Source organism: Oreochromis niloticus, linkage group LG23 (genome assembly GCF_001858045.2).
Source record: "Oreochromis niloticus isolate F11D_XX linkage group LG23, O_niloticus_UMD_NMBU, whole genome shotgun sequence".
Lineage (NCBI taxonomy): Eukaryota > Metazoa > Chordata > Actinopteri > Cichliformes > Cichlidae > Oreochromis > Oreochromis niloticus.
In genome coordinates, this window is record NC_031986.2 from 784352 (window position 1) to 811851 (window position 27500).

At 39.3% G+C, this 27500-nt stretch overlaps 1 protein-coding gene across 1 annotated transcript in view; it reads right to left on the reverse strand.

Annotated features, from left to right (window-relative positions):
- The window catches only part of LOC100690976 (bone morphogenetic protein receptor type-2), a 55470-nt gene that overhangs the window by 11743 nt on the left and 16227 nt on the right, over window positions 1–27500 (reverse strand). Inside the window, 9 exon segments of the mRNA XM_005465854.4 lie at window positions 1–124; window positions 856–1016; window positions 2174–2288; window positions 3860–4090; window positions 6282–6373; window positions 6528–6635; window positions 24242–24421; window positions 26584–26698; window positions 26701–26768. The exon segment at window positions 1–124 is cut by the window's left edge and continues 24 nt beyond it. Of these exon segments, the coding sequence (XP_005465911.3) occupies window positions 1–124; window positions 856–1016; window positions 2174–2288; window positions 3860–4090; window positions 6282–6373; window positions 6528–6635; window positions 24242–24421; window positions 26584–26698; window positions 26701–26768 (1194 nt within the window).

The window sequence follows — 27500 nt, forward strand, 5'->3', positions numbered from 1 at the left end:
TGAAGGTCTCCCAGTAGACTAGGCCTAGAGCATACATGTCCACCTGCTTCAGTGCTGCCTCACAGTCCCTCAGGTTCACCGCGCCCTCAAGTACCTCGGGGGCCATGTAACGGATAGTCCCCACCTGGCAGACAAAGAAGGTGTAAGTGGAGGTGTGGTGGAACTGTTAAACTGTCCAGAAATACTGTAACACCGACACAGGTGGGTTTTGTTTGCTGTGGATGTAGTTGGATCACATTATTAGATCTCATAATCTCAGCTTGTATGTTTTTACCTGCTGTTTATGTTTGCTGACAAAGTGCTAAACTAAATGAACGCATATATGCATTCATTTAGTTTCATTTAGTTAGTCATGCAGGGGCAGGGATAGCTCAGTAGGTAGCGTGGCGGCCTCATGATCGGAAGGTCGGGGGTTCGATTCCCCTGAACAGCTACCCTAAGGTACCCCTGAGCAAGGTATCGTCCCTACACACTGCTCCCCAGGCGCCCAATGGCTGCCCACTGCTTCACTGAGTTAAAGTGAAGTTAAATGCAGAGAGCAATTTCCCCATGGGGATCAATAAAGTATAAAGTATACATTATATATGCCAGAAACCACATTGACTGTTTTCTATAGAAACATAATCTCCTGTAGTCTGTAGCATCTCCGTGTTTAGTTCAGTAGCCTGCCATTTTATTTCATCTGAACTTAGCTGAAACTCCTGTAAGATGCAGTCTATTCTTTGCTGTTTGCTGTCTATTCCCGTTTTAGTAAGCAAATACAGAGATGTCTGACTGCCTGCCTCTGCTGCTGTCTTTCTAGTAGACTACACTCATCAATACAGGTGCATCCTCTGCTTCCTCCTGAACACTCACCTCACTTATAGCGGCGTTTTCCTCTTCCCCATGCCGTGCTGCTCTGTTCCCTGTCAGCTTCATGGAAAGGCCAAAGTCGATAATGACACATGTGCCGTCGGCTTTGACGAGGATGTTTCGGCTGTTCAGGTCCCTGTGTGAAACCGCTGGCTTATACAAGTCTTGAAGGGTGAACGGGAGAATTGCAATGATCATAAAAGATTTAGGCTAATTTCTCTTTCATTAAGGATGTTAGCATGTACAGCACTCCCAAAACCTCTCAGAGAGCACACTCAAGCAGGTTTTGTGGGATTTGCTAATGAATGATAATTGATTAAAAAAGGCTTCATATATGCATAGATTCGGAATTCCCTCATTACTCACTGTTCAAAACAAGCTGCACTATTAACAGACAACTAAATACTCTAATCTAATCTACAACAATGGGATTAAGATCATATCGGAGTGGCCTCCACTTGCAGTATCCTTCTGTCCAGCAGAGGGTGCACTGAAGGCTGCTGCAGGCAGTGGAAGTCACCACAGCTATGTGCTGCCTGCTATTGATGTGCAGGACCAATGTGCGTGTGTTGGGGGGGGGGGGGGGGTGTGGGGGGATGACGACTGCACAAAAGGCCAAGAGATTCTGCTGTTAGCTGCTGCACAAAGCTAACAAACACCACTTTAGCCCCCCCTGTCTCTTTTTCTTTGCAAAATACTACAAGTTTATCTTGTTTGTGCTGCATGTTAGGGTGTCTGGGCTTACAGTCTCTCTTACTCACAAAAAGTATTAGTGTACTTTCTTTCCCATGCCATTTCTTAAAAAAAAAAAAAAAGGAGGGCGAAGTGTAGCCAATCAGGCTAAGGTTTGATGACTTGAGACTCTGCCTCCAGCGAGCTCTACGCTACAGGGATATTTGCATATTACCTCAATTCCTATCTCTCCTCTCTTGTTTGTCTCCCTTTTTTCCTCTCTCTGAGGCTAGCTTGAGGCCAGTCTATAAATACCCATGGCTGGGCGTGTGCTAAGTGTGTACGTGTGTTTTTCAAAATGCAGGGATATACAGCACTCTAAGACAAATTGACCCACGTGCAGCTGCAGTGTGCAGCAAAGTAAGACTGCTGAAAGTACTAGGAACAGAGCAGAGAAAGAGAAACACAGGCTATCCAAAGCATTTCTTTAAAAAAACCCAAAACAACAACAACGACAAACTAACTGGGCTAAAAACAAAGATACTTTCCCATTTCCCACGACAATTCTTTAAATGTGTTTGTGCTTCAGTAACAGGAGAAAGCAGCAGTCTTGGTAGTAATTAACTCTGAATCTCTCTGTGTAGCTCACCTCCTTTAAAGAGCTCGGTGTGCAGGTAGGCCAGGCCGCGGGTGACAGAGTGAGCCAGTCGGCAGCTGCCCACCCATTCGTTGGTCTGGATGCTCAGGTAGCGACTGAGAGAGCCCTGAGAACCACATGGAGGACAAGAATATAGAGGACAAAGAAATTAAGAGGGTGTAGGGTTTGACAGTGTAACTGAACCAAACCAAACATCTTATCACTGCGCTTCCGTTGAGTTTTGAGGCAACTGCAGTGATTTTATTGTTCTGCAGTAGAAAAGTCATTTATGATTTAGATGAAAAAAATCTGGCATAAAGTTATGACATCTTATGATAGGTATCAGCAGCAACTCCATGAAAACTGGTTAGTGGAAATTATATTGGATATTATTAATTTCCTGCTTCAATTATCTCCATCAGTCTTGGCTGGGCCTAGTGCACAAAACAAACACATGCAACCCCCCCCAGTCCCAACACACACACATTTAATTTTTTTTTCTCTCAGAATCAATCAAAAGGCAATTTGTGCATCCGTTACTACAGAAAATTACATTACATCTGTTCATTTTAAATTGATTATATTATCATTTACTTGAATGCATTATGTGTCCCAGTCTCCTGTCCTGGACTGCACTGTGTTTCCATGACAATGTGTATTAGACTAATGGTTATCATATATTAGAGGTTCCTTTCATAGGCTGGACTGCAGGTCAGCTGACTAGTAATTAGCTCAAGGTTTGGACAACAAGCATATTGAGCTTTTTGCTAAGTACACATTAAAATTGAAGTTGAGTTCCTAAGAGTAGCTTTCAGCAGTCAGTGTTAAGGTTCTTTTTTTGTGCCTCTTCTTAACTTTCCTACTCAACATTTTTTCTCTTCTCTGCTACATTTTGAGAATGGCTGGAAGCACACTTCCAATAATGACACTGAAAAAAACAGGCTAAGTTAGCCATTTTTGTTTGCAATAAAGACATGTTAGATGTTGGTTGTGGGAGATTTTACATAGACTGAAGAGGTTTTAATGTGCATATCTTCTCTTGGCTACAATGCAAAACAATTAAGTTTTGCTTAAACCCAAGAATGACCAATAGAAAGCAGCAGCATCCAGTCCAGTACTGGTGTGTGAAATCCTGTTTCTGCTAATGCAAAATCATCTTCTCATGCTGCTACTGCTGCTTCACATTACTATCTTCCTACTGGCAAAACAAAGGTGGCCTTAACTGTGAAACACTCACAGGAAACACATTCAAATTATCAAGTGTGTGTCCACAAAGTGTCCATGTTGGGCATCTTCTCTCAGTGAACCTGCTTTAATATGTCCAGATGTTATAGAGGCACTATAAACAGCCAGCGTTTATGTTACCTTTCTAGCTGGAGAATGCCCTTTAATTGGTCCAGCTAGTGTGAGGAGAATTATTGATGCTGGGTGCAGCATGAAATCGTATTACAGTTGCTGTAATTATTGACTGACTTCCTTATTAAAACGCCATGAGTTTGTTTTGCTGCACCAGCTGTGTTTGCTTCTCCCAGAATTCTGTAGTATTAAATTAAACAGGTGTTGTCAATCCTCCACTGCTCAAAGCTTAACAAACAGTTCAAGGAACAGCAGGTAAAAAGAAAAAGAAAACACTCTGTATGCTGAACACACATGCTTCACGTATAAAACTTACATGGGTACTGCTTCCCCTGTACTCACATGTGGGTAGTAGTCCATGACCAGTAGGTACTCTGTGCGTCCCTCTGGGCCCGTCCGCTCATCGGCTGCCACGAACCGAGCAATGTTATCATGCTCTAGCAGCGGCAGCCGGTAGATAGAGCATTCGTTGAGGAAGTTCTGTCTGTTGGCTGCAGTAAACACCTTTACGGCGACAGGCCGCTCATCCAGAGAGCCGCAGTACACGGCTCCATATCTGCCACGCCCAATCAGCTGAAAGAGGTGGTGACAGTAGGAAATGCAGACTATTAATAGACTTCTTTGACATTCTAGACCTTTGGTACTTGTTTGTCTAGTAAGAGAATATCTGAATGAAGCGGTAATTATGTCTGAGTTGGTTTGAGTCCTATTACAGAAACACTAGCACACAGAAAAGACTCTTTGCAAACACGAAAGAGCAAAAAACAGAAACGCTAACAGAGGTAGGTACGACGACAAACCCAGACAGGCAGGGAAGAAGACTGATAGGAAAGAAAGTAAATTACAGGCAAACAGCAGAGTTAAACAGCCAAATCATTCAATTAGAGAGCTGAAAAAACAGCATGCCTTTAAGCCCCAAACACTCTGGCTAAAAAGTCATCAGCAAGAGGTTAAGAACTGAATTTACCAGGGCATTTATTTCTGGGCAATTTTCATCTCCAAACATTCATGCCTGGTTATAAAATCTACTGCGGGAAACAATGGACCCTGTTTTGTCTGAGTAAGGTTTGCTGGCTTACCAGCCCTCAGTTTAACGTGAAGGAACATGTGCCTGCGTTTGATAAACTGCAAGGACAGTGTTCTGAATTCAACTCCTGCCTCTCAACTCCTCTTTCTCTCTCTCTCTCTCTCTCTCACTGACTCTGAATTTAAACCCACTGAACAGATGTCAGAAAGAGGAGAAAAACATGCCTGCACCTGTGTCGTTGGGTCATTATGTTCATATCTGATTTCTCTCATCAAAGTACACAACAGAAATTGTATTTTCTAGCTGTTGTTCATTTTAACCGGCCTAACATACACTAACACACACACAGTCTTATTCGCTTCTTTTTTGTGGGATAATCAACTGCTGTGACTCTTGGATCTGTTTACTATCATTTTGTGATAAGGTGACTAAAAGCAAAGAGCTTGCTTATGTCTTTTAAAGAACATACTTTATGTACTAAAATGTAAGAATTAATGTTTTATTTCTTCTCCTAAAAGGTCCTTTTGAACCTCTGGGATCCCCGACAGCCCAAAACTGAATGCTTTAGGTCAATTGGTAGCATCAGAAAATAAATAGCTACTGACACAACTACACACATTTTTTCAGAATATTTAAGTGTTTACCTCTTTGAAATAAATGGTGAATACTACTGAGGACAAACTGGCAGGTTGCTAACCAACCTTTAGCTTTAAAAGGAAAGCTCATGCTTGCCATACACCACAGTGGGATAGTGCACTCAGAATGAGTCACAGACAGAGCGTCAGGCTGAAAAATGCCAGAATTTCATTTGATGAATCAGGTTGTAAACAACCAAAAAATAGCCCCTTGTTGCTTTGGAAATTTCAGCATATTGCAGAAATTGAGTTTGTAGGAAACTGAGCTATGATGATGACATTAAATGGAAACATTTTAATAAGTGAAACTGTGATTTTGAAATGTTACTGCTGCCGCTCTGCTGTCTCCCTGGTTTTATTTTAATCAAATCCTGCATTAATTTGTATTCCAGTCCTTTGTTTATATCGCTAACGTGGCTGCATCCAAACTGCCGACTTCCTATCACATTATGAGTTCTCCCACTTTAGTATCAGGATTTCAGGATCCTGTGACAGTGTAAGCACATTTCTATTTTTGTATGCCTGCCCCTGTCACTGAATGCCTCTTGTTGTGATCAGATGATAAAAGTCACATTGAAATGACAAACATAACCGGAATCCTTGATGTATTTTGAGTGTATTTTTGTTTTCTCCTTTCTCTTTCTAGCTCAGAGTCTCCTTACTCTCAAAAACACACTACCTTGTGTAGAGATGCTGAAGATGCAACATCATCTCTAAAAAACACCAGTATAAAGCCTCAGGATTTGGAGAAAAAAATAATAGGAATTTACTTTACTATTTTCACATACATCCCTATCGTACCAATTAAGAACTAAGAATAATGTGCTGTGTGGAACCATGGCAGTAATCTTACTAAATCTAGAGTATTTAAATAGCTGGACAACAATTCAGTCATGGCTGTATTTTCTTCCTATTGGCTCATTTGGATCATGTTGAGATGGCACATCCCACCGCTACACTAAATACTCTGGCTCTTTCCTGGGCCAGAAAACAAACTGATTCAACTTATGAAAGATGACTGCGCAGCTCCAAACTAAATATATTCCAAGTTACAGCTCCTGCAGACACAAAAGAGGACAAGGAGTCTGATGTGCGCACTGACCTCCAGTAGTTTGAGATTGTCCAGGTCCAGAGAACTTTCAGAGCCCGCAGCTTCCATCATATTGAGATTGTGAAGGCCTTGTTTGCCATCTCCTATAATACACAGAATACAAAAAACACAAATATATAGACACATTTGAGCAAAACAACAGCTCTGATTCAGTTCATCAAATTCTACCAAAAAAACATTTAAAAAGCCTTGAATAATGAATTCTCTTCCTCACACCTTGGCATCATGATAACTCACCATGCATCATGCGGTAACCAAAGAAGGCTGCTGCAGCTACCACAGCCAGCACGGAGACTGTTGCCAGGGCGATAATTACCGTCTCTTTGTAGCCCAGTGTGCGAGGATCTACAAGCAGAGGAAAACATTGTAAACTAGAAAAAGTTGCATTTCCTGCGAAAATGCTGTGTGGATGCTGTAACGCTGAAGCTGTCTGCTGAAAATAAGTGAAAAAGATGAAAAGGTGCAAAAATTGTATGGCATTAATGAACTTGAAAATTCTGCAGAGAAAAAGTGAAGAAGTAGAAATCTTTGCTGAAAAGTGGTGAAAAGCAAAAAGTTCTACTGAAAAGGGAGAAAGAAGCTGATATTTGTACTGAAAACAGGTGAAAAGAAATGTTGCCATGACCAGGATTCAAACCCCGCCCTCCTGGTCTCAAGACGGCTACTCATCTCACTAAGCCAAACCCATAGCTGGACTGGCCATCGGGCATACCAGTTTGCAGGTTGAGTAGGGTGACAGACTGGTACAGGGAGAACTCAGTCCTCAAAATAAAAGCAAATACAACAGCAAACAATCTGACACACCTTCTTATCCTGATAATAAAGAATTACAGTAGTCCAGCCTGGAAGTAATAAATGCATGAACTAGTTTTTCAGCATCACTCTGGGACAGGATATTTCTCATTTTAGAGATGTTGCGCAAATGGAAGAAAGCAGTCTTACATATTTGTTTAATATGTGCATTGAAGGACATGTCCTGGTCAAAAATGACTCCAAGGTTCCTCACAGCATTACTGGAGGCCAAGGCAAGAATCCAGAGTAAGAATCTGCTTAGATACCATATTTCTAAGATTTTCAGGGCCGAGTACCTCAGTTTTATCTGAATTAAGAAGCAGAAAGTTAGCGGCCATCCAGGTCTTTATGTCTTTAAGACATTCCTGCAGTTTAACTAATTGGTGTGTGTTACCTGGCTTCATGGATAGATAGAGCTGCGTGTCATCTGCATAGCAGTGAAAATTTATGCTATGTCTTCTAATGATGCTGTCTAAGGGAAGCATGTATAATGTAAATAGAATTGGTCCTAGCACTGAACCCTGTGGAACACCATAATTGACCTTGGTGTGTGAAGAGGACTCTCCATTTACTTGAACAAATTGGAGTCTATTAGATAGATATGATACAAACCACTGCAGTGCAGTACCTGTAATACCTGCAGCATGTTCTAATCGCTCTAATAGGATACTAGAAAAAAATTTGCATTTCCTGCGAAAATGCTGTGTGGATGCCTTAACGCTGAAGCTGTCTGCTGAAAATAGCTGAAAAAGATGAAAAGTTGCAAAAAATTGTATGGAGGTGAAGAACTGAAAATTCTGCTGAAAACAGGTGAAGAAGCACAAATCTTTGCTGAATAGTGGTGAAAAGCCAAAAATTCTACTGAAAAGGGGTAAAGACAGAAAAATTTCTGCTGAAAAGTAGTGAAAAGAAATTTTGCTGTAAGCAGGATTTGAACCTGACCCTCCTGGTCTCAAGGCGGCTACTCGTCTCACTGAGCTAAACTCATTCTCACAAAGAAGAGGTGGAGAGACCAACAATTCTGCTGAAATGAGCAGAAGTTGCTGAGAATTGTGCTGATAAGAGGTGAAAAGGCTGAAAATTTTGCAGAAAAGAGGTGAATCAGCAGAATTTCTGCTGAAAAGAGGTAAAGAAGCAGAAAGTTGCACTGAAAAGAGATGAAGCAGCAGAATTTCTGCTCAAAAGAGTTTTTTCTGAAAACAGCTGAGATTTGTGCTAATAAGAGGTGAAAAGGCTGAAAATTTTGTAGAAGAGGTGAATAAGCAGAATTTGGGCTGAAAAGAGGTGAAAATTCTGCTGAAGAGTTCAATCAGCAGAATTTCTGCTGAAAAGAGTTCTGCAGAACTGCAGAACTGTTTTCAGAATTCTGCTGAAAAGATGTTTTTGCTGAAAATAGCTGAATAAGCTGGGATTTGTGCTGCAAAGTAGTGAAAAAACTGAAAATTTTGCTGAAAAGGGGTGAATCAGCAGAATTTCTACTAAAAAGAGGTAAAGAAGTAGAATGTTGCACTGAAAACAGGTGAATCAGCAGAATGTCTGCTAAAAAGAGATTTCTGTTGAAAACACCTGAAAAATCTGGGATTTGTGCTGAAAAGGGGTGAAAAAACTCACAATTCTGCTGAAACGGGGTGAAGAAGAGGTGTTGGGGTCTTGAGAAGAGTTAAATAAGTTGAACTGATATGTTTGGGTACAAATACTATGATTTGGCAATAATACTGCGTTTTAGCACAACTCCTGAGATTTGATTGAAATACTATGATTTAGAAGAAATATTATGACTTTGTACAAATACAATGTTTTGGCACAAATACTATGATTTGGTTCGAATGCTATGATTTGAAACAAATACTATGATTTGGCAGAAATACTATTATTTAGTAGAAATACTATGATTTACCAGAAGTACAAGGTTTCTGCAAAAATACTATGATTTTGCAGAAATACTATGTCTTAGTAGTAATACTATAACATGACAGATATATGATGATTTTGCAGACATTCTGGTTTTACACAAATACTATAATGTGCCAGTATACTATGTTTTAGCACAAATACTATGATTTGCTATAAATACTATGATTTGGCACATATACTATATTCAGCACATATACTATAACAAAACAGAAAGTCTACGACTTAGTAGTAATACTATAACATAATAGATATACTATGATTTGGCAGACAGTCTATGTTTTTGCACAACTAGCACAATATGGCAGAAATACTATGATTTGGCACAAGTACTATAATTTAGTACAAATACTCTTATTGGCAGAAATACTATGCCATAGTAGTAATACTATAACATAACAGATATACTGTGATTTTGCAGACATAGTATGTTTTAACACAAATACTACGATTCCGTTCAAATACTATGAAATTGCAGTAATACTATGATTTTGAAGGAATACTATGATTTGGTAGAAATACTATGCCGTAAGTAGTAATACTATAACATAGCAGATATAATGTGATTTTGCAGACATAGTGTGTTTTAGCACAAATACTACGATTTTGCTCAAATACTATGAAATTGCCGTAATACTATGGTTTTGAAGGAATACTATGATTTGGAACAGTATTTGTGCAATGGAGTGTTAACAAGAATCTGAGGTCCATATTAGAAAAGCTGCTAAAATCATAAAACTTTTCAGAATTGTAATAAATGATCAATAAGAATTAGTGGTCTGTGATAATGTATTAATTTGTAGGGGAAAAAAACATGTTGACCAAGGTGGAATTGAACCCGTGATCTTTGGGCTGCCGACTGGTGTCATTACCAACTGCGCCACTGGGAAAGAGAGCAGCGCCTTGGAAAAAAGGGAGATGAGCTGTCAGATTTAGATCGCGGTGAGAGGTGTAAAACGCAGTTTTTTGGAGTTACAAAACGTTGTGTAACTCCAAAACTAGGTGGGATAGAAGCACAAGTCTTGTACCGGGCGAATCAGCAGACTTTGGTAAACTTTCACTGCGATTTTCATAGCTCTTTGTACCTCCGTCGCGGAGATATGACGAGAGAAGAAACGGCTTCATTTTAGGAGTTTGAAAAGTGAGAGGAGGACAGATTTCCAACCCTCAAACAAACGTAATTTATGGCTCAACAGTAAGATGACTGTAAAAACTGCTCTATGATTTACATGAAATACTTTAATTTAGCAGAAATTCTATAATCTAGCAAAAAGCACTACAGCATAGCAGAAATTCTATCATTGAGCAGAATTACTAGGATTTAGCACAAACACTATGATTTGGCTCAAAATCCTTTATTTTGCAGTTATACTATGATTTGGCACAAATACCATGATTTGGCAAAAATACTATGATTTAGCAGAAATACTATGATTGAGCAGAAGTACTAAGATATAGTAGAAGTACTTTGATTTAACAGAAATACTATTATGGAGGAGTAATACTTTAACATGGGAGAAATATTGATACAGACACACAAACATACACATACACAGAGCCTAAAAGGAACAGTGGCTGTTGAGCGTCTGGGCTTGGTATATCTAGGTCAGTTAAATTAGCTGCACTTGCTGTAATCAGCCCTTACACACACAGACACAGAGAGAGGTATAAGTTTTCTGCAGTGTATTTCTCACATTCAGGATTCCCCTTGAACAAATGGCCATAATTTCCTAACCGTAGGGGCTAGAATGCTCATTCTGACACCGTTTTGTTCAGAAGAGATGGAGGAATCTGCAGGTCTTCATAATTCAGAGATAAAATATAAATTATTAAAGATATATGACTTGTAATACACTGTAACTGAGTAGAGGCAAAGCAAAACTGCCTTGACTTGCCCTCAAACAACGTTTTGTAACTCTAAATCTATATGGAGCATCAAAATCATTCTTTCACCGTAAGAAACAGCAGGCTTTGGTGAACAGTCATGGAAATTTTCAGGGCTCTGTTGCAATCCATCAAAAAGACATGACGAGAGAAAAAAGTGCCTCATTTCCAGAGTTTGAAATCTGAAGAGATCTGAGCAAGGCACGAATTTCGTACCCTCAAACAAATGTAATTCATGGCCAAACGGTAATAGGTGAGAAAAAAATTCTTTAATTGTGAGCATCAGGGGTGTCTGAAGATATATTGGCACAAGCGTCATGTCTCAACTTTGTTTCGTTAAGGAGATATGACGATTTGAAAATGCCTCTCATTAGAGAATTCCAGCGGTGATTTTGAACAAACTCTCCATTGACTCTCTATGGAGAGTTTTCAGACTTTGTGTTGCTCTGAGGAGATTTGCCAAAATCCTGTAACTCCCACAACAATCATAGTGACATTTTCTGAAAGCCAGCAAAAATACCTACGTTTTGATGTATAATTTGTGGGGGTTGAGTGGAAATTGAGCGAGTTGCAAGAAGTTGTTCAGACATGAAGAGAAAATTCAGAACAGACCAGCCCTCACTCTGAGTTAATTGCATAGCAACCATAGCAACACATGTATTTTCTGAAAAATCACAATTTTGCAACTGAAAACTTAAAGAGGTATAAGATTAAAACGGTAGAAGATCTGAAAAAGCTGAATCATATAGGAATAGCCCAATAATCTGAGAACATTTTAAAGTTTGAATGGAGTTTCTAGGTGAAAGTATGAGGAAGTAGTTAAGTTTCAAAAACAAGCAAGTTTTAGCAGAATTGTGGAAGTTTCCCATTCGTTTCAATGGGACAAATTAAAGGAAAAAAGTGTAATATTTTAAAAAGTATAATAGTAATAAACACCAAAAGTCATAGCAGGAATTAGCAGAAAGAGCAGAACAGTTTAGAGTTTGAACAGAGAAAATCGGCTGAAAACTGAGGGAGTAGTTAGACGGCAAAAAACGTACGGAAGCAACTAGTAAATAGTGGAATAAAGAATAAAGAGAAACAGGAACTCAATAGTGTGGATGCCTTTGAGGGAATCCACACAATAAAGAATAAAGATAAACAGGAACTCAATAGTGTCCACACAATAAAGAGAAACAGGAACTCAAGAAGCATCCACACAAGAAAAGTAAAAATCAAACTGTGACCTTTCTGTTATATTTGGGCCTAAGGCTGGGGGTTAATGGTCAAAGCCACCCTCTGGCCTTTGATTTCTAAATAAGAGTCAGAGGAAAAAAGTACTACAGCTACACCCAGCTACCAGTTCTAAAAGGTACACTCTGATGCAATGGAGCACAAGACATGTGCAATACAACTTGTATTGATTCATTTATGCCTATAAAAAGGGTGTAAATATTCACGAGCATCATCAGATAAAAATACAAACCATTACCATTAAGAAGATTTTATTTAAATCAGGTGATTAAAACAACATAACTGGACATTTTCACAGTTTGTTTCCTTTTTACCACAGCTTAGGCTTAGGGTTTTATCTCTACTGTAATTCTAAACTGTAATTACATTCAGTTGAATTTTTTTTATACGACGCCAAATCACAACAACAGTCACCTCAAGGTGCTTTATATTGTAAGGTAGAGCCTACAATAATACATACAGAGAAAAACCCAACAATTATATGACCCCCTATGAGCAAGCACTTTGGCGGCCCACCGGGCAAATGGGCCGATGTTTTTTTTGTTGTTGTTTTTTTTCCCCGTAACGGTATAAACAATGAAAGGTGGCTGGCAGATGTGTAAAAATAACTCAATTGTTTGGTGGTGGCTATGGTGGAGCTTCCACAAATTCAGTAAAATTAGCAAGTGGTGTACACTGTAAAATCTAATTAGTTCACAGAACTCAAAAAAAACTATGCAAACTCGTTGCCTCAAAAAAATTGAGTGAGTAAAGTTTACTTAAGATGATTAAGCTAGGGCAACTTACCCATTTTGAGTACACTGTACAGCCTCATTAGTTCCCAGAACTCAAAAAAACTATGCAAACTCATTGCCTCAAAAAAATTGAGTAAAGTTTACTTAAGATGACTAAGTTAAGGCAACTTATTCACTTTGAGTACAGAGTAAAAACCTATTTAATTTCCAGAACTCATAAAAAATATGCAAACTCGTTGCCTCAAAAAAACTAAGTAAAGCTTACTTAAAATGACTGTTGGGACAACTTATTCATTGCAAGTATGCAGTATTAAGAATAACTTGATATTTCTGACTGTACAATACTAATTGTTTACCTACTGACAAACATTTCAAGTTCAACTAAATGAAAAAAAAACAATTTGTGGTAACCTGAATATGGTTAAAAATAATTAACAACACTTTTTGTAATGATGTTAAAATCAGCCCAACTTTTATTTTCAAATGCAAAAAAGTATAACAGCCAACATACTGGACACTGTTCTCTTGAACAACAAACAATTATATTGCCATCACTGTTATAATCTTTCAATGAAACAAAGTCTCAGATTTATTTTTTCCGAAAATAAGTTTAGGCTTACCACAAGTTTGTTTTGTACTTACATTACTTATATAATCAAAATAAAATATTTATTGTTCTGTCACAAGTGCAGTAAACAACACATTTGTTTTTCATTCCAACACAGGAGCTGGAATGTTGTAATATTTTAAGGATGGCTTATTTCCAGTCCAGGCATTACTGCCTGAATGAGTATCATGGATCGAGGTGATCCAAATATAAGTGCAGAAGAAAGTCTTTAGCTTCCCTTAAGTACAGTGGCAGTGGATGTGGGTTGGAGATGCAATGAGCTTGAACCTGCAGGCGACCATCTTCACTGACCACACCATCTGTGACGGAGGACTCATCTCTCCTGGTGTCCTGCAAGCAAACAATCATATTTTTTGGAACACGAACTTAATTGCTTTCTTAAAACATTTTTTCCTGCATTTGGTATAGAACAGACTCCAATTTAAACAATCTCAGGCTCCCTCCCCACTGGAGAGGTGACATTCAATGTCCCACTTGTCAGTATGGATAGCCCTGACCACCACCCAACATACAATAATGTCATGAAAGCATCATTTTAAAAAGGGGTATGCAAACATGGCCAATAACTTTCATTCTAATGATCTGGAAAATGATTTGGGCACAAAACAAATTTTGCTGTTAGAAAACTTGCAGTCTTCACTATATACAGTGTAGACCCTCTAAACTAAGTTTGGGGGATGTGATCTTTCAAGAAATGCAGACCAAACTGTTGTTGTTTGTTTACTTACACAGCATGTCTTGTATAATTAACTGGAGTCACCAGCAACGGCATAGTGCAGTCATATCTCAAGTCTAATAGAAGACAAGAAAAGATCAGTAAAGAAACAACTTCCCCAAACCAAAGTACAAATAAAACAATAAGTAAAACAGGCTGATCTAAAGTATGATTAAAGTTCAGCCTGATTAATATAAATGTTACTGACAGTTGCTAATATGTTGGAAAACCAAAACACTTACCACTGAGTTGATGTCTTTCTGTCCAACAGCAGGAGTGCTGGTCCCGAGCCTCAAAGACAGTAAGAAGCAAGCAGAGGGAGAAAAAACAGAAAATTTTTTAGAAGCTGATTTGATCCTTAATGGCTGTGCAATCATTATAACTTACAACACAGAAGGTCAATGTAGACCCCATACAACCAAATTAGACTAACACATATAGTATTAAAAACATCATCTACTACTGTGTCTGAATGTGTGGTATTGGCACTGTCAGTTTAGGCCTGAAGAGATATGCGTTTAAAACAAGACCACCTAATTTAAATATAATCATTACATGCCCATTCAAAAGTTAACTTCCAATATATAAAGTTTCTAATAAGCAAAATGACCAGATCTAACATATGGCAGGGTTTAGATGTAACATAATGTTTCTTATGATTGAACTGTGGAATTTAACTTAATTCTTTAGAACGACAAGCTATATTACTTTATTCTCAAGTATAAAGCCAACCTAGACTTTAACCATTTAACAAACCACTAATCTGGATTATAGCTTTCACAACAAAACTTGTTTTTAAACACATTTTTAACAAAATAAATACTATTGTTATTATTATTATTATTTAAAATGTAATTAAACAGAAAAGCCGGTTAAATATAAAAGGAGTTTGCTTATGTTGTTAAAGAAAGGCTAGATTTACATTAATAGATGCCACAGATGTTCAAAAGCTGCCACAAAGCATTAAACAAAAAAAATAGACGTCTCCGAAAACGTCGGAGCATTTTTGCAAATATGTGATGTCTTGATAAATCGAGCAGATATTTGAACTTTACACAGCTACATTCTCGCCTGAAAATATCTTAAAAGTTTATTTTGTGACCCAGAAAAAGTAATATTTAAAAGTTTTTTAGCCGGACTCCTCCGCCATTGCCGCGTTTGAGTTTTGGACAAAATGCATTCTGGGATATTTAGCTGTACCAAGTCGCTCCAAGTCCACACAAGTCACCACCAATACATGCTCGATAAAACGGGAGGAGCAAAAACACATCCCGGAATTTTTCGCGTTCTCGGCTTCATGTGTACTTTGAATTGGAACAGTACTTGGTCTCCGACGTATCCTAAGTCCACAAGTACACATAAGTACGCATACACAGGCTCCGACAACTGCGGTGACAAATGCGATCCTCCTTTCCCCCAGACTACCCTTTCTGGGTCACAAAATAAACTTTTAAGATATTTTTAGGAGAATGTAGCTGTGTAATGCTCAAATATCTACTTAATTTATCAAAATATCACATATTTGCAAAAGTGCTTCGACGTTTTCGGAGAGCTCTGTTATCCACCAGTGGGATAGCTGACCGGGAGGTCAAGGCTCGATAGAGCCGGCGAGCACAGCTAAATCCTGGCGTATGGTTTTCAACCCCCCTGCGGTCTTTTGCTACTCAGGTTAAACATGATGTATATAGTTAGTTATGGCTATGGATTGAAAATACCCCCCACACCCCACCCCTAACGGTTGCACCTCCCGAAAAATTTTGTCTGGGCTCTTATCTCACTTTTTTTATTTCAAAAAAATCAACAGAAAATTTCACAGACATATTTTTATATAAGGTTTTTAAGGCTGTGGTGTTAATTTTTAAGTAACATGAGCCCAGCGGCAGCAGCAAGGCTAGGCTAACACTAACTAGCTGGCAAGATTATAAACCTGGTGCTAAACTAAGAGAAGCCACAAAATCAGTTTGAATAAGAGTAAACATTTACTCACCAAGTCAGTGTATCATCCACAGCAATGACAGTAATATCTTGAGCTGAAGCTTCTCCAGGTTTGTTCAACATATTCCAGAAAAAATGCTGGCACCATGAACATGCGGACTGATCCGTGCGAGGGAGGAGGACGGTAGTGACGTGGCATTTTCAAACCACATCGTTTCATCCTTCCGCACTGAGAAGCAAAACTTCCAGCTTACTAGTTTTTCTAAGTTAAGACAACTCAAATAAATTGAGTTGATCAGCGTTTTTGCATGAAAAGTACTGGTAACTTACTTAAATTGAGTTCTAATAACAAATTGATAAAAATTGAGTTCAGCCTACTTAATATTTATAATTAAACACAATATTAGATTTTACAGTGTAGGCCAGCAAGAGAATGAGGGAAAAGGGAGGCAGGAGGAATAGAGACCTGAGGCGGCCGCCGGTCCAAGTGTCAGGTGAACTGAACTTCAGGTGAGAAGTTACTGCAGTCTATCTGGGTCAGATATAAACCAAGTTTTGATATAGTTTATTTTCGATGTGCTAATTTTTACAGTCAGTTACAATAACTCGTACTGCGTACTAGCTAGCTGCTTATTTACTTTTGAAACTCTTTGAAACATCACGGCAAAATGTTGAGGAAAAGCACAGAGTTTTTTAAATGGACTAACAATGAGGTGGAGTTGTTGCTGCGAGTAACACAAAATCTCCAAAAGTTGAATCTGTTCATCTGGACGTAGCGTTTTGTGGGAGAAACGTTTCGTCACTCATCCAAGTGACTTCTTCAGTCTCAGCTGACTGCAGGTTTCCCCAAATCCCCACTGACGCAGCGGCCAGGGAGGCAGAAGGACAGCACATCAAGAAGGCCCTGAGTAAATGTGGTTATCCCAGCTGGACTTTTGTCAAAGCGGGAAAGGCACCTAAAGAAAGCTCCAGCCGATCCAGGAGAGAAGGACAACTGCTGCCCAGGCGAAAACCTGTAGTGATCCCATATGTGTCAGGAGTATCGGAACAGTTGAGACGCATTTTTTCTAAACACCGTGTCTCTGTGGCTTTTAAACCCCAAAACACGCTGCGCCAAAAACTGGTCCACCCCAAGGATCGGGTCCCCGACACAAACAGAGTAACATAGTGTACGCTGTTAAGTGCCAGGAGGATTGCCAGGATTTATACATCGGGGAAACCAAACAACCTCTAGCGAAGCGGATGGCACAACACAGAAGAGCAACCTCATCAGGCCAGGACTCTGCAGTTTATTTACACCTACAGGCCAGTGGACACTCTTTCAATGATGAGGATGTACACATCCTGGACAGGGAAGAACGCTGGTTTGAGCGCGGAGTCAAGGAGGCCATTTACGTGAAGAGGGAAAGACCATCTCTGAATCGAGGAGGGGGCCTAAGGGTACATCTTTCGCCATCTTACAACGCTGTGATTGCAGCCATTCCCCAACTCTCTGTGAATGGGACTCATGGCCATTGATCAGTGTTCTTTGATCTGTGGGTTTTGGTCAGTGATTGTTGATCAATGGTCATGGGAATTTGCATAATTATGATTAAGGAACTGACCTCACAGCCCATTGTTCCTTCAGTGGGCTGGTTTCAGTCATTATGCAAATGTACTGTTTATAAGGTTTGGGGAAACCTGCAGTCAGCTGAGACTGAAGAAGTCACTTGGATGAGTGACGAAACGTTTCTCCCACAAAACGCTACGTCCAGATGAACAGATTCAACTTTTGGAGATTTACTTTCCTGGATGATTGAGAATGCATCAAGACGAGTAACACAAAAGTACAAAGTTGCAAAAGCGAGTGAGAATTAAAGAATTAGAAGAAAAGCTATCTGGAGCATGTACACACTGATATTAATCTTTAATAGGGCTGTAAAAATTGAGAGCAAACAAAACATCTGCTGTATAATGCCCTCCGCTATCTTAGATCACATGACTGCATCATATGACTAACATGCGTCATCGTTTTAGAAAGTCACCGTTTTCGCTGTCCACACTGCAACGCGAAAGCACCATTTTCAAATGTATGCGTTTTCGAGAGCATTTTCAAAACGCTGCGTTTTCCATGAGCGAAAACGCCATTTCAGTGTGGACGGGAGGCCAAAATGGAGAGAAAACGATGCGTTTTGATACGAAAATGGCTGGACGGCTGGACGTAGCCTTACTCACAGATGTAATCATAATACAAAAGATAAACCATTTGCAACTCTATAACACACATTTACAAAATGACAATGCTGCATGACATGCTGGGTTACGTTAGCAAGACAGGTAGCTGAATATTGTTTTAAAAGCTGGGACAGAAGACAGATTAAAGATGAAGAGAGGAAAGCAGAAATACACCAAAATTACAAGACCAGTGAGGAGCTGGGCTCTTAACTACATTTCACATCTCGGTTAATGCTAATGAGGGAGTTGTTGATGGCAAAAGGAAAAAAAAAAAGCACACTACATAACGGCAGAACAAGCAGCCTGTTAAGGACTAACTGGATTGCTGCATTACAAAACTTTTCATAGTTAAATTATTTATCGTGTTTGCTCTGTGGTGTAATGTTTGGCTGTTTGTGTTTAATTTCTTTTTTCTTTGTATTCTATGAACAGAAGAATATAAAGGGGCGCATTAATGCTTAAATTATATTGATGATGACTAATTATGCAATGGGAAACCAAAAGGGAGGTGGGGGGGTGCACAACAAATGGAGATTAGCAGGTTAGTGGTGTTAAACTCAGAATCTCCTGTGTCACAAAGGTGGCTTTTTTTTCACCATGATAAATTATAGAATTTCAAGAGTTTCTGTAAAGAGGAGTGGGCCAAGTAGACTCTGCCACATACTAAAATCATGTTTTGCTTCAGAATCAAATACTTAACTTACTTACTTCACTCAATGACTGCAAATTCAGCAGGAGATCAAATATTTTTCATTGATCCTTTGATTTGCAGCAGACTTTCTGCTGGGGATACATGTACAAGGTGATGGCTGCTCTATATGCGATAAATATATAGATTAACGATTTTCTGCAGCATTAACATCTCATCCTAATTGTAAAAATGCTGAAAACTGGTATATTTTCTGCGCTGTTCTATAGATTTGTAATACCATTTTATCCTCATCATCTGATAATAACCCTGATTGGAGTAGCTGGCACTTATAGGAAAGATTTTGTGTGGAAGAAGAGACAAACATCTATTTTTATGCGAGTGCACCTGGAGCCTGAAGCAGAAAGACCGGCTTAACAGATAAAACTGATAACCACCGTCATGACGCACATCATCTCTAACTGAGGGTTCAGGTTTTGTCGAGCCAGTAACACAGTGTTTAGCTGTGTTTAACATTGTTCCCAGAATAATATTTTACAAAACTTTGCATTAAAAAGGTACAGGCAGTCGTTTTTTGAGTTTATTAATGGAAAAAAAAAATAACACTATAAAAAATGGCAAGAATTTCAAAGCAATTTTGATGTCAGTGACAGACTTAGTTTAATACTTTGGCTAAATAAAAACAATTACTGCTGCTTTGGTAAAAATTCAAATGGACTCTCGCTCTAAAGTGGTCTACAAAACAAGCAGATTTTAAACATACCAAAAAATTATGTTGCAATTTTTCTTCCTTCCCAAATAGCAAGTCACCCATCGCACACAACTATCTGAATGCAATTTTAAGTATTTGTGTCTGAAAATGTTTGGGCGTGCCATAAAGAAAAGAAGAGCTCAAATAAAACCTACAAACATGAATGGCCCAGAGAGCAGTTTATGAAGAGAGAAACAGAGGATGTGTGGGAAGTGAATGTTAAAGGGAAAAAGAAAATATGTAAAAAAATAAATAAATAAATTTAAAAAAAGAGAGAGAATAGTAGGCAGATGGTCGGCTGTTTTTGCTTACCATAACAGATAAAAGCAGTTAGCTGAGGTGGAGACAAGTAGGGATGGGTGCCGGTGTCCGGTGCCATGATGGCACCTGTTCTGACATAAACGGTAGTAACCAGACCGAAAAGCAGCGCACATCTCGGTGCTTTATTTCGGTGCTTTTTTTTCCTGAGCCAATTCTAGCCAATCATTTTACGTTTCCGAGGATAGTAGGCGGGGCCAGGTACGTACGGTCTTTTAGAGCAGAGCTACAGATTAAAAATGCCCAAGGCAAAGCGATCAAAAGTCTGGCTGTACTTCACAGCAAAAGATGCAAACTCAGCAGCCTGCAACAAGTGCTTTAAGCTGATACTGTGATACTGTCAAAGGAGGTAACACCTCAAATCTGATGAAACACCTGGCGACGCATAGCGGGTTTTTTTTTTTTAAAGCCGAGAAATGCGCCGTGTTTGATAGCTTGCTACGAGACCTCACACCGTGCACATCTACTGGGGGTGTGGTGCCTGTTATCGGACCCGGAGTTAGCAACATCCCCCAAAAACCCGAAGAGGAGAGTCCTGGCCCCTAGCCCTGCCAGTGTAGCAGAAATAATGACGGATGATGATGGCAGCAGCAGCCGTTCTCCTCTGCGTGAGTAGCTTCATGTTGTTCGTGTGTAATTAACGTTGAGTACGCTAACCACATTATTACATTAATGCATGTATGGTGAACTAGCAAACACCGTCGTAGTTACATGCGGCTGTCTTCTTGTTTGATGGCAGATGCTCCCTTCACCCTGGCCAAAAAGGCTAAAATGACCAAAGAAAAAGTGGAAAACAGTTAAACATGAGAGGTTTTTGGACAAAGTTTGTGTTTTTTCCATTGTTTAAGCACTGCTTCCAGCCAAGAGTGATACCATATATGCCCTATAGCTGCAGAAAAGGCTAACATTGTTATCTTTTTACAAAAAAAAAAAACAGCTGAACATGAGAGGTTTTTGGACCAATTTTGTGTTCTCCATTCTTTAAGCACCGGTTTGAGCACCGTTTAAGCACCGGCACAGTTTCAAATTTACCGGTTTGGCACCGGTATCGGATAAAACCTAAACGATACCCATCCCTAGAGACAAGCAGATATATATACAGACGGTAAATATTTTAACACTTGCACCCTCACATATACTACTACTGCACACGAACAGTGGAGAGTCCACAAACACATTTTCTTGCATCTGTTACAAAAGTCAACACAATGGATATGTCTGTGTGTCAAACACACGTATGTTATCAATAATTGATGGCTTCCAGAGCCTAAGAGCAACTCCGACTGACATCTGTGTACATCCATGAGCATGGATGTACACACTTTAGTGCACACACATGGGGGGTTGACTAGGCTTGGGTGAAATGCCAAGGTCACAGAGTTCATAATTAACAAGAGTGTTTTACAGGAAGTCGTGACAGAACATACCAGGAGACTGTTAGAATCTCCCAACTATCCCAGACAGTGCCAGCTCTGCTGCCCTAAGAACATCAAAGAGGCAAAACTGAAATATGTGAGCATTTGCATTAAAATTAAAAAAAAAAAAATATGGAAATTTATATTTCACCATTGCAACTTATCTGACAGCTGTATTCGCTAATTAAAGTGCATCTTAAGACTTTGATGTGATTTTGATGTTGACGAGTAGTTTTAAAGTAGTTCACTATTTGGTCAGAAAAGGAGTAAATTCTCACACTGGAGAAATGAAAATTAGCAAATACCCCTAACCCTAACTCACACAGTGCAAAGTCGAAAATCATGTTATTAGAATTATAACTTTTATTTACTTAGTGGTCAGAAGTTCAACAAGACATAAGAACTAAATTCTAAATAATGTCATCATTGAGTGAATATTTGGACGAAGTTTGAAGGAGGTTTCTCCAGGAGTTCTTGAAATACCTTGTCCCAGAGAATGTGACATACATAGGAGTGTACAGATAACTTAAAAATGTATTTCCAGCCGCAGGTGAATGAATAATTTTTGCAGTCTTTCCAATTTTTCTCTTCTATGTCTAAATCTATTTCATTTTAGTAACTAAATTAAAAAGTGCCGATATACAAAGGTGATGCACTGTCCCTGCTCCTGTTTTGCAGCCACAGCCAAAATACATTCAGAAGGTAAGACGAGTGCTGAGAATCCAGCTCAGTGGTAGGAATAAGATCTGAGCTATCGATACATTAGCTACCAGATTAGATACCCAGCTAGAATAATATGCTGGCCACAGGAGGAGACCCAATACTACTGATGTCAAGACAAAGTCTCCTCACAATATAGAGGATTCTACCCAAAGTCCAGCAGCTCGAGGCTCTGAAGGAGCAGAAACAAGAAAGGTTGAGAATTATTGCCAGAGCTACAATCCAGGAAGAAACACACAAATACATCAAGAATATGGGTCCACAATATGAGCTCCTCCAAGAGGGGCTCAGGCAGAGAAGACAGATGGTGATGAAGAAAAGGAGGAGGAGCTATCATGTACCATTGACAAAGGAAGTAGCCGACATCAAGAAAACCTACAACTAGCTAATAAAGGCCCATCTAGAGGACACCACGGAGGTTCTGATTATGGCAGCACATGAATAGGCCCTAAGCACCAGATCCACAGAGTCTTTCACAGCCAGTTGCTAGCCATCCAACCAGTTGCTGGCTGGCCACCCAACCAGACAGAGTAGTGGTTATCAAGGAGCACAAGACTACAGTTATCATAGATGTGATAATCCCAGCAGACAGCAAAATAGAGAAGTACCAGGAACTTGAGAAAAAACTGGAGCAGAAGTGGAAGCCAAAGGGCAAAGTGGTTCCTGTGATAATAGGAGCATTAGCAGCTGTAACCCCTAAACTGAAAGAGTGACTCCGGCAGATTCCATCACATCATCCAAAAAAAACAGTGCAGTCCAGGGAACAGCAAATTTGCAAACCCTCAAACTCCCAGGCCTGATAGAAGACCTGAGCTTTGAGAAACACACACGCCATACAACTAAACCTTGAATTGGGACTTACTGTATCAATAAATGGGTACATTCTCTGTAAACTTCTAACTTCAGTACTTTTAAATAAAATGATGAATTCCGAAGCTTTACTTAAATTTCCGTAACTACAAGTTTCTTCACTACATGTATAGGAGTTAAACCAATCGCCTGTTTTCTAACTTGTCTCAGTGCCTCTCCCTTTACCTAGACCTGAATGTCACTCTTGAATCTTGGCCTAAGATCATTCAAACAGCCAACTGATTTAAACCATTTCCTACTTCTAACAACACAAGAGTACGTCTGCCCAGACATGTCGAGAAATAACACTATACTAAAAACGGAAACAGGATTTAGAGTTACAATACAACTCAAACTTGAGTTTCCAGCAGCATCAATTTTTTTCCCCCCACAATTTCTTTTCTTTGTCATCTGTCTACACAGTTGAACAGTCACCGGCACACCCACAGACAGACGGATAAAGCAGACGCCATGTAATCCGTGGAATGCAGAGAGACGACATGGACGGTAGGAAGCGTGTGTTTGTGTGTAGGCAAGGGAGATGACGAGCTGCTGTTGCAACCGCCCCCACCTCATGCTCTTTCATTCACGGGTCAACCTTGAGAAGAACTAACAATTAACAATTTATCTGTTTGCTTTGTTTGACACCTTTCACAGTATTCAGTCACGACTTAAACCGAATCCACTGTCAACCACTGTCACGGTCCTTTAGGGGTTATAATCTACACGACTCCTGAGAGTGGATACGGACAATGCTATAATCTCATTTGTTGCATCCAGTTCTTCATCTCTCTGATCCACAGTTGTCAAGGTTTATAACTGCTGACAATTGGAAAGCTCATCTCAAAGTCCCTGTTGCTAAATAATGTAGCAGACTAGCAAAGGGGGCTACAGAGAGCAGTAAGTAGGTGTAGCTATGGCAGCCCTTTTTTTTGTCTATCTAGGACTAAAAAAAAAAGTCAACGTAACTATTAATAAAACCATAAATGTAGGATTAGATCTGGCTTTAAGCCAACTAATTTGCATTCATTAGCTAGCTGACCCACAGCCATAAATAAAAAGAAAGAAAGAGGAGGACGAGACCTTTGGCTTGAAATTCACAACACTGACAGCATGTTTAGTATTCAATTTTATCTTCTGTAATCTCTCACAGGTGGCTGGGCGTGAGGCTAAAAGGTAACAGGGGTAAGAAAGTGTTCTTACGTATGGGCTGCGCAGTGGTGGGGCTTGGCAGCGGGAAGTCCTCTGTGAAGTTCACATTGCACATGTCACTGCCACAGCAGCAGAAGTGGTAAGTCCCATTCTGTATCTGTGGAGGCAAGTTGGTAACCACACAGCGGTCATCTCGGCATGCCTGGTTGTCGCCTAAGTGAGTCCAGCAACCTGAAGAAGGGTAAAAAGTTGGAGAACCCCCCCAAAAAACTTATTAACCTCTCAGGTTTGAAATAACAGTTATTGAATGCGACAGCACAATTGGGTCAGATATAGTGAAAATAAAAACTAATTTTCCTGTTAAGTTTGACCATTTGATGGACAAACTATGCTTTTACTGTTTCACTAAATAGAAAGCATCTTAAAAACATGATTATAGATGCAGGAAAAAAACGTGATTTTGTGAAACAGATAACAAAGTTCTGTGTCTATTACATGCTGTATACTTTTGACTACGCCCTTGGATGAAGGCATGTGACAATGTGTACGTGCAAAGGAGCGCTGAAGTGGACATTCAAAATAGCTCTTTTTTGAGTCTATTCTAGAAAACCATTTGAATGTAAAAATTGAGCTTACAGCTCTTTTCAACTCTTTCAGATAACTTGAAACATTCATATGAATTTTCAAGTAGTGTGGAAGAGATAGGCTTCTGTCACAAAGAACTTTTCCAGCCAAGATTGAGACACGAATGAAATATGCGTAAGCCTTTTATTTCACTTTTTCTTAAATAATCTTTCAGACTAATATGTCACAAAACAGATAAAGATTCAAACATTTGTCTCTCCAACAGACCAACACCCCCAATTATTTAATTTACTATAATGTAAAGGAAAGCGGCAGATTATGACTTTTAAAGGGCCTGCAACAAGAAGATTTCTGCATATGAACCATTAACATTTTTATTTACATCTTGAGCAAATGATATGAATGGTTGATGATGACTGAAAAAACAAAAATGGAGGATTTGACATTTTACTTCCTGCATTCTGGTTAAAATTGTGTCCCAATTTATGGGTTTTGGAAACAATTTATGGAGGAAATGTCTTTAAAATGCAAATGAAAACACATTGGGCACCGCATGACGTTGAATACTGAAAATACTGTGACAAATAATACAATATAAATACAAGTAAAATGGTAAATGGTAAATGGACTGATTCTTACATAGCGCTTTTCTACTCTCCTGGAGTACTCAAAGCGCTCTATAGAACATGCCTCATTCACCCATTCACACCCACTGATACAAGCACTTCTAAACTCAAGTGCAACTAATAAAGATTCACACACATTCACACTCCAATGAACGCATCGGAGGGCAATTTGGGGTTAGTATCTTGCCCAAGGATATTTGGCATGCAGACTGGGGGAGCCAGGAATCGAACCACCAACCTTCCTGATCTGCTCTACAACCTGAGCCACAAGTCTCTCAGGCTTTCTGTATTCATCTCCTATTAACATACAGGTCTACTTTACCACCACTGGTTCGACCCACCCTTCTGTCTACCATTATCTGTTGTTTGACGATGTAACCTTTCTGTACTTCCAAGTGACAGCTTTATATGTCAATGATGAATTCATTCTTCTCCGCATTTAAAGCATATCAAACACAGATGTTTTGTTTTCTGGTTTTTGTGGCCCTAAAGTGTAGTTGATGGCTCCATATTGTAGTGACTTATACATTTGCCCAGCAAGTGAAGAGTTGCTGGTTTGATTCCAACGACTCGTTGTGACTGTGTCAGGAAGGGGAATTAGGTATAAAACCTAAATTAAACATATATAGCTACCTGCTGTACCAAACCCTTGTAGCAAGTCAGCATTTAAAAGTCACAAACAACACACGCTCTCCTCACTTGCACGAGTAAAGCAGGACAGCATGTGTTTTTATGCATCCACTACATTAGTGAATCTCCTCTGCGGTTTTCCTGCTTTCCTCTAGCCTGGCAGATCCATACGTACTTTTCTAGTATAAGATGCTAAAAATCAAGTTGTAGGTGTATTATGAGCTGAACTGTTGCTAAGCCACAACGTACGGAGTACTTTCCAAACAGGCCTATACACAAAAATTTTACTGAGTAATTAAAAACTGATGATATTAATTTTCTGTCCACTACTTTAATAATTACACAGTTTCATGCTGAGAACCTGAAATGATTAAACATTCAACTGACATATACTAAGATTGATCAAGGATTGTGAAAATAACTAGCACCTGGTTTTCCCACTAGTGACAGCATATTTGTTGCAGTCACAAAGATTGTTTGAGCCATAAAGGTTCTAAGCTTTTTGGTGACTTTTCACAATCTAACAAATAAAAATTGTCACAGTGAAAATACCTTGCTTGACCAGGCGCACTTCTCCTGGAGGAGTTTTCTCCCACAGCCCAAAACAGTGGCTGCCTTTGGCACATCGGATAGTGGTGTTCTCTGGGGAGACCCGGCCTTCACCCCCGCCACTCGTTCCACTTCCCATTGCTGCTGCTGGTCTATGAAGGCACATTCCCTTACCTCACCCAGCGCTGCTGTGAAGAGACAGAGAGCAAAGATGTATGTCATGTAAAAGAAATGAAGAAAAAAAAAAAAACAGAAAAAAGGAAAATTATTGTTTTATATACATTTAGAGAGAGAGTGAGAGAGAGAGATTTTGTTTGTGTGTGTGTGTTATAGGAACTATAGAGGTAGGCACTGGAAGGATCCAAAGATTTATATATATACATACACACACACACACATACGTATATATACACACACACATATATATATACATACATATGAATATGAAATTGGTATATATTGGTATGTATTGATGTTCTGCTTGAGAGAAGCAGTTGACTTTGTGGAAAGAACAGAGCAGCTATATGTATGTGTGTGTATGTGTGTGTATATATGTGTGTGTGTGTGTGTGTGTATATGTGTGTGTATATATAAATATATATATATATATATATGTGTATATATGTGTATATATGTGTGTGTATATATATATATATATATATATATATATATAGATATATATGTGTATGTGTGTGTGTGTGTGTGTGTGTGTGTGTGTATATATATATATATGTGTGTGTGTGTGTGTGTGTGTGTGTGTGTGTGTGTGTGTGTGTGTGTGTGTGTGTGTGTATATATATTATATATATATATATTGCAGACATAGAGGACAGTTACAAGTACCTGGGGATCCCGCAAGCGAATGGGAACCATGAAGAGGCCGCTAGGAAAGCTGCAACCACCAAGTACCTGCAGAGGGT